The 11,979-nt window shown below is 33.0% G+C and overlaps 1 protein-coding gene across 2 annotated transcripts in view; it reads right to left on the bottom strand.

Annotated features, from left to right (window-relative positions):
• Nucleotides 1–1,960: 1,960 nt before the first annotated feature.
• The window catches only part of BRWD3 (bromodomain and WD repeat domain containing 3), a 122,906-nt gene continuing 112,887 nt past the window's right edge, over nucleotides 1,961–11,979 (bottom strand). For both annotated transcript variants that reach the window (XM_010995273.3, XM_031445623.2), the window contains one exon: nucleotides 1,961–10,179. In XM_010995273.3, coding sequence (XP_010993575.1) covers nucleotides 9,425–10,179 — 755 coding nt within the window. In that variant the 3' untranslated portion in view covers nucleotides 1,961–9,424. The remainder of the gene's footprint in view (nucleotides 10,180–11,979) is intronic.

Raw genomic sequence — 11,979 nt, 5'->3', positions numbered from 1 at the left:
CCATTTAAACTCAGAAGGAAAAAGTGTTCTATGTTTTGCAGCCAGCAAGAGAGCATAGAGTATGTAAGGTAACAATAACTGATAAATTTTGTATCACACACTGTAAAGCACACTTGCATAAATTAGCAAAATTAATTGTCAAAATAATATATAAGTAAATTCTGTATATTTTCCTTGGATATTTACCTTTGTGTAAGTATGCATAAGATATGTACTTTAAGAGCTCCATTCATTTTTCCACTTCCAAATCTGATGTTTAAAAATTTTAGCTTCTAACTACACCTCCCCAAAGTGCTAAGAAGCATAAAGATCCACATATCAATGTCCTCTTTATTAAATTATCTTTGTCAGAAGCAAAAGGAAATGTGATCTTCACATTTATACATTATATGACTTTGGAGTCTTCATTTCATGGACAATGTAAAAAAAGGAAAATGAAACACCATTCCATTAATAATAAGATATAAAAGCTAAGACTAGAAACCTGGAAGTAGATATTCTGGATGAATCAAGGCTTTTCTATTTACTAGCCATGTGACCTTCGGCAAATTACTAGATTTCAATGAAACTAATTTTTCTGATCAGAAAAATGGAATTTACTGATAGTGTCATTCTAGTGCTCGAGAATGTATTTGAAGACGGAATTTATAAACAGGAAACCTCTTTAAAAAGTTACAGTGCTTTGCACATAGTAGGTATGCAGTAAATGTTGAATTAATAAATGTCGAATGAATTAACAAAATTAACAAATAAATAAGCCTGGGAAAGAACAGACTAGTTTTCCTTTAGCCACCTTTTATCACTGATATAAAGAATATAGGCCACAAATTCATGCTGGTAAATCTTCTAAGAAGGATATCCCCATATGTATTTGGAAAAAAGAATATAACTCATTATCTTATGTTGTTCTCTGATAATTTCTGCTTGAATACTTATAAGAAAAGCAATAAAAGATTAGTATTTTGATAGTGCTAGAAACTTGTCATTGTATTCGCCAGTCATATTTTTGAAGAAACTGGAGAGTAAAAATATATCTACCATAAACTTGAACAATTATTTTGCCTTAATAACCATTTTTCTACAACATAACTACTCAAAACAATTATAATAAAAATGAACAGCAACTTCCAAAACTGAAAGGAGTACTTAACACTTAAATTCTTATATACAAGGATTGTGCTAATTTATAAATTACAATTTCACAAATAGAAACAGTTCAGGACCACTGGCACTTCATTATTAATATTTTGGATTAACAATACCCAAGGTTAACAACAAAAAAAAAAAACCTAAAAATGAAGCTATTATATAATTTGGAATATAAATCTCACTTTAACATAGTATTCTAAACTTTTTAAAATAATAAAAAAAACCCTTCACACACCTTAAAAGTTTTACTGCCTTAAATTATTTGAAAGACTACATAAAATTTCTACTATAAATGAACATGTTACTATACAAATACTACTTAGAATTGTAACATGACAAAAATCAACCACAAAAACATTCCTAAAAATAAACAAATTTTACCAAATAACAGTAATAACCTAAATCAAGCAATTTAAAAAGTTCTTATTTCTTCATCTATCTACTACAAAACTTATTCTCTGAAGAGAATCATAAAGATGCTGAGCAGGCAAGTTGACAATACACAATTTCCAAGTTAATGAAAAGATACTAGCTAAGAAAGTTGTCTTTAAAAGTTCTCCAATGTCAAATTAAACTTTAATTTGTTAATAATAAGTTAGAATTATCTATTAGATGTTTATAATCTCCAGATGAGAGGTAACTTTATTAAGGCAACTGCCACAGCTGGCAAAGGAAAAACATACTAAAGTTACAAAGAAAGGAAAGGAAAAGAAAAAATGTTTCCTCAAAACTTTGGAAATCAACAAGTGGTGCTAGGAAAAGTGGACAGCTACCTGTAAAAGACTGAAATTAGAATATTCTATAACACCATATACAAAAATAAACTCAAAATGGATTAAAGATCTAAATGTAAGACCAAATACTATAAAAATCCTAGAGGAAAACATAGGCAGAACACTTTTTGACATAAATCACAGCAATATTTTTTTTTGAAACAGCTCCTAGAGTAATGGAAATAAAAGCAAAAATACACAAATGGGATCTAATTAAACTTAAAAGCTTTTGCACAGCTAAGGGTACCATCAACAAAACGAAAAGACAACCTAAAAATGGGAGAAAATATCTGCAAATGATGTGACAAACAAGGGACTTGTTTCCAAAATATACAAACAGTTCATACAGCTTAATATTAAAAAAAAACTCAATCAAAAAATAGGCAGAAGACCTAAATAGACATCTCTACAAAGATATTCAGATGGCCAACAAGCCAATGAAAAGATGCTCAACATCACTAATTGTTAGAGAAATGCAAATCAAAACTACAATGAGATATCACCTTACACCAGTCAGAATGGCCATCATTAAAAAGTCCACAAATGATAAATGCTGGAGAGGGTATGGAGAAAAAGTAACCCTCCTACACTGTTGGTGGGAATGTAAATTGGAGGACAGTATGGAGATTCTTCAAAAAACTAAAAATAGACTTAACATATGATCCAGCAATCCAACTCCTGGGCATATATCCAGAGGAAAATATAGTTTGAAAAGACACCTGCACCCCAATGTTTATAGCAGCACTACTTATGATAGCCGAGACATGGAAACAACCCAAATATCCATCAACAGATGACTGGATAAAGAAGATGTGGTGTGTGTGTATGTATGTACACACACACACACACACACACACACACACACAGGAATACTACTCAGTCATAAGGATAAAATAATGCCATTTTCAGAAACATGAATGGACCTGGAGATTGTCATTTTAAGTGAAGTCAGAAAGAGAAAAATACTGTATATCGCTTATATGTGTAATCTAAAAAAATGACACAAATGAACTTATCTACAAAACAGAAACAGACTCACAGACATAGAACAAACTTATGGCTACCGGGGGAAGAGGATGGGAAGGGATAAATTGAGAATTCAAAATTTGCACCTCTTGATGAGTGATGGAAATGTTAGGTATCTTGATTGTGGTGGTGGTTTCATTGGTGAATACATCTATCAAAATCCATCAAATTGTAACTCTGAAGTGTGTGTAGTTTACTGTACAGGAATCACACCACAATAAAGATGTTAAAAAAAAATCTTTGGGAAAACACTGACACCATAAATAGCTCATTTTATTTAATGTTGTATTTGGTTTACCAGCAATATGTAGCATAAAAAATCTTTAAAGTATTTATATAAGGGAAAGAAAGGAAGCAACTGTCAGTGTATGGGCTTAAATATACACAGAAAACTAACTCACAGGCTCAGTGTATTGGTTTCCATTTATTTTGTGCATTTTTGGAAAGTAGCTTTAAATTGTCAGGGGCATATAACTGAGAAAGAGGGTAGAGAGCACTCTATCCTTGACCTTCTAAACTAGGAAAAACAATGGCTCTTCTGAGTACTTCTGTAATATTTTGTTATAAAGATTCTTTACTTTTCCTAAAAAACCTGCAGGTGAAGTCAGAAAACATCAAAGCCTGCTAATAAATAATTTTTAATATACACTTTTATATCTTTAAAGAGGACTATCTTTAACCAATCAAGCAACTACACACAAATACCAAACATCTGTACTTCAACCTCCAAATATTGCAAAAATTTGGACTACTTTCATAGTCATAGAATACAATACCAGAAGGCAAAGGTGTTGTGTTTTTTTCTAAATAACTTATTTCTTAATTTTAAATACACAAAACAAGACAGTCCAGTCTTTGGTCTTACTTACCTTGAACCTAATGGAGTTCTTACCATTGGGAAGAAAATTCTGAGTAACCATTTAGTTGCATAAATGGGATGAATTGCTTTTGCTGGGGCTTTCAGTTCCTGGATCAAAAGTTACCTCTCACCTTACTTCACTCCCTCCTTCACTTACATTGAATTAAAGTACCATTTATAATATAGTTAGGCTTCTGTGAGCAATTTTACTATAAATAAAAATGTCAGAGATTCATAGTTCAGCTGCTAAAATGTATAAGCCATGAAGACATTAGAAACCTATTCATTTCAAACAGATTTCTCAACAAAACAAAATGTTGAATAAAACTTTGCAGGCTGTTATTTAACACACCAAGCAGCCCACATTTAAAACGTTAATATATTTATTACCTAAAAATGACTCAAAGGAATATATGCAACAACTAAGGCAAACACACACACACACACACGCACAAAACAATTTTCTTTGATAGAAAGCATTCTAGTTTCTCAGATTAAAATAATAACAATAATAAAATATTATATGACAGGAAAACAAGAAACGAAAGGCCCAAGAGTTACAGGTAACAATCTCTGAAGCTGGATAATGGAAAGTAACTCCACATTTCTTCCTTCTTGTTAATTTATCTCCAGTACCTGAGTTGAGGCATAAAGCAGCAAGAGTGCAACTGATTCCAAACAACTTGGAATTTTATTGTAAACATCCCATAAAGAATGGCAACAAATTAGTCCAGTTATTTTTTGTCTTTGAAGATAATTGCTTATAATGACTAATAAACTGCCAAATAAAACATCTTTTATAAACCAAGCCAGTTTAGTTTACCTTTCTTTACTGAATTTTAGTTTAATGGACATTTTGTCCATATACAACATCATATCAACTATTAACTGAATGATTTTCCATCTTAAAATTTGTGGATACTCAGAACAAACATAAGGTACAGTTTTGTTATTACTTTGTAAGGGATTACAAAAGACAAGGATGATAAGTTACAGGACAAAGAAATAAATTACTGATTGCCATCACCACAGTATTGTTTAAAGAATTAACATTTGTAGTACTGCCTAATGTGTATCTGGTGACATATGTAAAAACACATTTCCCAACTGGGTTTCTAAATAGTTTTGTATGTGATTTTAAAAGTCAATTACCAATGGCGATTTTAATAGTATCAATAGTTTTATTTTTTAGAAAATACTTACAATGCATTTATGTCAAAGTCTCATATTCTAGATTTAATTAAGATAGGTATAAGAATAACAAATGGGCATACATATAAATAAACACACCTTAACTCTAAACTGCAGGGCCTTTCTACTGTACTTCTCCCGTCAATGAATCATAAATTGCCAGTCTTGTTGAAATGTGCTAAATTAGGTGCAGTCTTCATTGCAGAAAGAGAAATGAAGATAATAAATGCAAGCAAGAGAGGAATGATGGAAGAGGAAATAAGCAAGGATAAGACAATGTAATAAACAAATGTTAAGAAACTTGAGAGTAATCCATATTCCACAAAATACAGCACCATGAAAAAATTTAACTTCATAATTAGAATTTAATCAAAATTTGGTAAAGAAACTTTACTGAGAGGTAAAAACCAAAAAACATGAAAATATTTTCACACTAATTTTTAAAACAAGCCTTCAAAATGATCTTAGAATATTCTATTTTCAAAAACTTTCATAAAGCCTCATGTAACACAAAAATGTTGGGGATGAAGTTAACATTTAAAACTATGATTTGTCAAAATAGTCAAAAATTCCACTCCTTCCCCCAGAAGTAAATCATTTATTTCAGACCTCAAAATGTTGGTAATTGTTTAAAAGGCTGGATGTCAAAGTATACTGAAAATTATACTGGATGGAGGTCTCCTTTTCGTGGATGTAAAAATTCCAACTTTAAAGATAAGTACCAGTTGGTAAATGTGCATAAAATAATTCCCAAGATATATAAGCAAGTAATAAGATGTTTAATTGTATCACTACCACAACATACAAATTTTGAAAAATGCTCAAAAAAGTTTTGATCAAAAAGTAAGAAGTGGCAGTCACATCTTTCTCTTTTAATCATTCTGTTATTGTCTGATGATAATCTAGGATTACAACAAAAACAACAGCAAAGATAAATCACTCAAATTTTCTTCAAAGTATTGGAAGGTTGAGTTAGATATCTGAGCACATAATTGTGCAGAATAAGATTTATGAACTTTACTCAGTTTCTTAGCCTCTGGTGAAACAAAGTGCTATATGAAAGAATTCTAGCAAAAGTCTGGGCTCTGGGAAGGGAAACAGAAAAACACACAAAAGAAGGGAAAACTGAATTTAAAAAATAGAGCAACACATGTACACAACAAAACCTAGATTGTTTATCTAGAAGGCATAATGATATGGAAGATCAAGCAGTATATATACAGGCTAAGCGCTTTACAACAGAAGCAATGAACTGGTAGACAGTGAATACGGCTGCCTTCCATACAAATTTCTTTTTTTTTTAAATATCTGAGATAAAGTGTGTCAAGTTGGAAAAAATCTACATACAGGCACACATATGTGTGCACGAACACACACACACACAAATTTAGTCATTACACTAATAGGCTAGTGAATGTTTTGGAGAGCATCCTATTGCTGGAAGAGATACACACAGCAAGCCATAGAAGAAACACACAATTCTGTTTTCATAAATAGATACACATGCTAAGATCTTAAAGCTGGGAATTAAAACATTATTAGCATTCATGAGAAATATTACAAGTTATTGACTATCAACATCTAGCATAGGAATAGGCTTGTACATGTATATGCTCTCAAGGACCTAAATTTAAGTGTTTTTTCTTAGCAATTCATTTAAGATTTAGACGTCACAATTCTTAGCTCATTTTCTACTTGCTTTTCTATGGCTAAACCCAGATCTTATTTAGGTTTAAAGGACCTCTAAAAAATTAAAGTGATAAAATATTCAATGTGATACAAATTACAACACATTCACAGGAGGTGGTGCTACAAAAAAGGCAAAGTATAAATTGGGGGGGGGGGAAGTCCAGATATAAAAGTAAAAATACTGTCTTCCAAACTTTTATTTTCACACTTATTAAAATAATTTGCATGCAAACAGAAAATGATCTGTTTGTTTTGTAATAAATGATAACTATGCCCATCTAACCTACCCTGATGACTAACTCTTTAAATCCTAATAACTGAAATCAACATTACAGCAAAATGCTGTTCACTAGTATTTTCACAGTATTTCACTACATATAAAATATGCTTAAAAATGTCTTCAGCCTTATTATTCTAATTATCTAACCCTAGAAAATCTTGACATTTGGGAAATAAATGTGCCATTTTTATTTTTCAAAATAAATTATAAATAAAGCTTGAGATAGCTAAATCACACAAATGGCAATTCTTCTACATTTCAAGAGGTCAGCTCTTCATAGAAGAATGTCAAACAAATTTCCACACTAAAATGATACACGTAATACACATTTGGGTAAATCCATGAAGGTGAGGAATATGTTACTTTGAATACGGTAGGCCAAAGTGTTACTGATTCCAGGAAAACACAGGCACAAACTTAGTCTAAATGTCCAAGAGATGAATAACTAAAATAGTACATTTTAGCAAAAATCAAAAGCAGAGTTTCAACATGAAGATTTTTGAATCTGTATTATGGTCAAAAGTGGCAGCTGAATTACAACCAGAAGTAGTTTTGGTTTACTGAAAAGAAGACTACAACAACAACAAAAATATCAGCTTGATCTGTCCAGTAACAGAAATTAGTTCATTAACAATTCACAAAACTTTCTTAAAGCCTGAACATCATTTCTACTGCAAGTGAAAATTGCTTAAAGATGTTAGTCCAAGAATAACCCTTACCCAACCCAACCAAAAAAGCAAAGTTATGTGTGTACTCCTTCCTCTGCACTTACAGATTTTCAGATGCATGAAATGACTGAAAGCATGAGACAAACATATTAGCTTAAGAAATATCCTGGGATTACTAAAGCATACACTAAGAAGTTTCTTTTATCCCACAAGTCTGATCTATGTGCAACAAATATGTTGTTACAAAAACAGAGATCGGTATCATCCTTCTCACCTCAAAAAACTAAGTATCTAACAAATTAGCAAATTTGCAATCTCTCAAATTTGAGGAGTAAAATTGATCTTGAAACTCAAACTTGCTTATGGAACCATGTGCACTCTACTGCTGTAAACAAGACCATAGGGTGGATTTTTTTCATCTATAAAATAATGACTGAAAATAGTGTGCAGTGCAATGAGGTTCTTTTCTGAAAGATTATAACAGAAGAACCCTTTGGAATGGTAATGAGCAGAACCTATTAAAGTTGATTCAAAATATTAGCTAGCCAAAACATTCCAACTCAGATTAGGTGCTGTGTTACATTTTAAAATTCAAAATCAGTCACTCACAGCTGTTAAATAAGTGGTAGCAGAGATACATAAGCAGTAGATCAAGTCTACTTACACAAATATGTTCTAAGAAAAGCCTAATAAGGTAGACTATACTATACTTAAGAAGTTTAATTACAACTATTAATTTGAGAGCCAATACAATTATTAACAACTTCTCAGCTTATAACTTATGAGAATTCATTCCTACCAAGCTTGTTCTATTTCTCCTTAGTCAGTAATGAATAACAGCATCTATTTTTTCTTAATGTTTCCAGTAGTTGTAGTTAATAGAGGTAGCTGAGCTACTATTCAGTTATTCTTTGTGGATGAGGATTTTTCAAATGTTTAAGTTATTCTTTAAGCTACACAAGTTCTATTAATGCAATAAAATATAATAGGAAAAAGAAAATGGATGCAAGCAACTTTTGCATTTGGCACCTTGTCTAGATTGATACCTCAAGTATTCTTTTTTAATAAAGTTAATGCACACATCAGGACACACCACAAAGATTTGCTACATATTTACAAGGCACCAACCCTTTCTCACCTTTAACATGAATTAAGCAGATCAATGAAAAGCATATTAAGAACCCCCCACCCCCCACAAAACTGTAGTATAAATATATACTTCAGTTCAGTACAATTCATGAAAGTTTGGCCTGGGAAAAGTAAAATAATCCAGATCGTTCTTACAATATAGAAACTGTAAACATTTAATAGCTGCCTTTAGGATTGGTGTATTGTGCAAAAGTCATTATTACTGGTACAGGAATCAAAATGGCAAAAACAAACTATATAAAACTCTGTAAGAAGGTGCTATACTTCTGTGATACAAAAGCAAAAGAGGGATATTCCATTGAGATAAAAATGTTATGCTACTCTTAAGAAGCTGAATGCTTCTTTAATGTAGTAAATCTGTAGTGTGTCTATGGTGTGTGTGTGTGTGTGTGTGTGTGTGTGTGTGTGTGTGTGTGTCTACAGAATTTTTTTAACTTTAAGGCCTAATGAGTAAGGCTTGTTTCAACAAATGAAGTGTGGAGATCAAAAGTCTTGAAACAAATGTATACTGGCATAATGGAAAAGCACCAATGTGAAAGGAAGCAGAAGTCCCCACACAACTTGCTTTGTAGATTTCCTGGTAAATTCCCTGCAGTAGAAGGCCATTGAATTTTTTAAATTATTCTAAATTTATTAACTGTTAATAATTCCATCCCATGAGATGGCTAACCCTGGCTTTTTCTGTCATTTTACGCACTCTGCCTGATCTGGATGTACCAAGATTCAGAGGATCTTCAGTGGACACAAAATTGTCATTATCAGAATCATCATTATATAAAACAGTCCTCCTGCCTTGGTTTCTTGTTTTAATTCGAGGCAGTCTACTAAAACGTCCTGAAAACATGGTATCAAATTCATCATCTGCAATACGTGCACGTTTGGCTCTGGAGGCTCCTCTAGAAGCACCTCTTCCTCCTCTCCCTCTCCCTCTCCCTCTCGTGCCACCTCCACCTCTTCCTCGACTGCCTCGTCCCCTGCCTCCTCTTCCTCTGCCTCCTCTACTCCATCTACCCCATCTGCCCCATCTGCCTCTTCCTCCTGTGCCTCTTGTCTTCCAGTTTCTTTTTCCATTGGCATATTGCTTTCTGAGTTTTCTTTTAGGCCTAGTTTGTATAAATTTGCTATAGTCATGGTCTCCATCTACGTAATCTTGATCAGTTCTGGAAGTTGATTCAGAGTCAGAATCAGAACCACAGGTACTTTCAGAACTTAAACTGGATCCTAACTCTCCACTCTCTGAGGAAGATAAATGTGATTTCTCTTTTGTTTCTTTTTTCTCTTTCTCTTCTCTTCCCATGCTTTCATCTTCTTCTGATGCACTAAGTAGCTTTCTCTTGATGCCTGTCCGGGGCTCTCTGCCATCACCATTTGTAAGGGGTCCATCAAGGGAGTGATCTAAATCAAGACGAATGATTTTTTAAAGCTTTGACACTGATTAAGATAGTTATTTAAGTTCAAAAGTAAAATAAACAGTCTGTCAAAAAGTATTCGGTGCCCAAAGATAGATGTGATAAAATCATGGAGAGTGCTGGAGTATGAATTTAAATAAGTTGGAAACGGAAAATATTAAAGTTTTAATTTTTGTCTGCTTTTTGCAGGGGATGGGGGGCAGTATGGAGGGATGATGGGTGGTGAGGTAGCTATACAGAAATTTTAAGGGCTAGAGCTCTAGAAGTAATTATCTGGGAACATGTATTAGAATAATTTTATTCATTCATTCAATGAACAGATTGCCTACTATGGGCCAGGCATAGTTTGAAGCTTGGAAAATGGCAATGAGACAAAGTCATTCCTCTTTGAATTTATATTTCAGTAGGAAAAGCTTGATAGACAATGAAATGAACAAATAAACAATATAATTTGAAGTAATAATATGGGCTATAAAGAAAAAGAAAAGTGAGTAAAAAAGAGCGCAAATGTATGTATGTTTGGGGGTGCTATTTAGATAGGGAAGACTTCTGCTGAGCTAGTATTTGAGTAAAGAACTGAATGAAATGAGATCTGGGGAAAGGACATTTCACTGGAGAAAACAGAAAATCAGTGTAACTAGAGTGGAAGAGAAAAACCATACTTTTTCAGGAGTAGTAGTAGATGACTGTCAGTGGAGGGTTTTAAAGTTGGAGAATGAATAACAGGATCTAATTTAAATTTATACAAGAGTGGTATGGTTGCTGTATAGAGAACAGAATACAGACAGGGAAAGATAGGAAGCAATGATCAGTTGGGAGTACAATGCAATAGCTTAGGTAAGATATGATGAGGGATGTACTAAAAGAGGTGATAAGAAGTGATTAGATTTAGAATATTTCCTTCTAGAGGATCCACCAGAACCAACCTTTAAAGTTCAAACTGACAGGAACTGCTGACAGATTGGATGTCAAGTACAAAGCACAAAATGAAGGTCAACTCCTACATTTTATGGCCTGAGCAACTGGGTGAATGGTAGAGACATTTTGCTAGGTTAGAGAACAATAAAGAAGGAATAGGTTTGTCAAGCTGGTAGAAAAAAAAAATCAACATTGCAGTTTTAAATGCTATTAGAAATCCAAGTAAAGACATTAAAAAAAAAAAAGCAGGTAGATATACCAGTCTAGAAACCAAAGGAGCCTCTATATAGAGCTGGAGATATAATTTTGGAAATGTTCAGTAAACAGATAATATTTAGGGCAAAAAAAAAACTGAGAGAGTTCATTGAGAGAGTAAGTAAAGAAAAAGAAGGTAGCCAAGGACTGAGACTTGGGATATTCCAACATTTAAAGGTAAAGAAAAACTGGCAAAGATAAGTGAGGTAGGAGGAAAACAGGAGAGAGAACTGCAAAGATTGGAGAGAGCAAAGAGGAGGGTTTTGTGGTAACTGCAATTACAAGATTAGTCTAATAGTCTAGGTGTTATGGACTGAATTGTGCCCCCCACCCAGAAATACATATGTTGAAGTCCTAACCCCCAATATGACTGTATTTGGAGACAAAGCCTTTAAAAAAAAAAAGTGGGAAACTGCAAATAAGAGGCACAAAAGGCAGAAGAAAAGAAAAAAATATAGAAATATAAGAGAAACAGAGATATAGGAGAATCAGTAGAGTATAGAAGCCAGGCAGGGAGTAGAGTTCCTAGGGGGGTAGTCAGTAGCATGGAATGATATGGAGGGATTGAGGAGATGGGGACTAACAAAAGAACACTTGCTGGTCACTGAAGATT

The sequence above is a fragment of the Camelus dromedarius genome, chromosome X (genome assembly GCF_036321535.1).
Source record: "Camelus dromedarius isolate mCamDro1 chromosome X, mCamDro1.pat, whole genome shotgun sequence".
Taxonomy (NCBI): Eukaryota; Metazoa; Chordata; class Mammalia; order Artiodactyla; family Camelidae; genus Camelus; species Camelus dromedarius.
The sequence above is the reverse complement of the archived record's forward strand: the minus strand, read 5'-3'. Positions and strand labels throughout refer to the sequence as shown.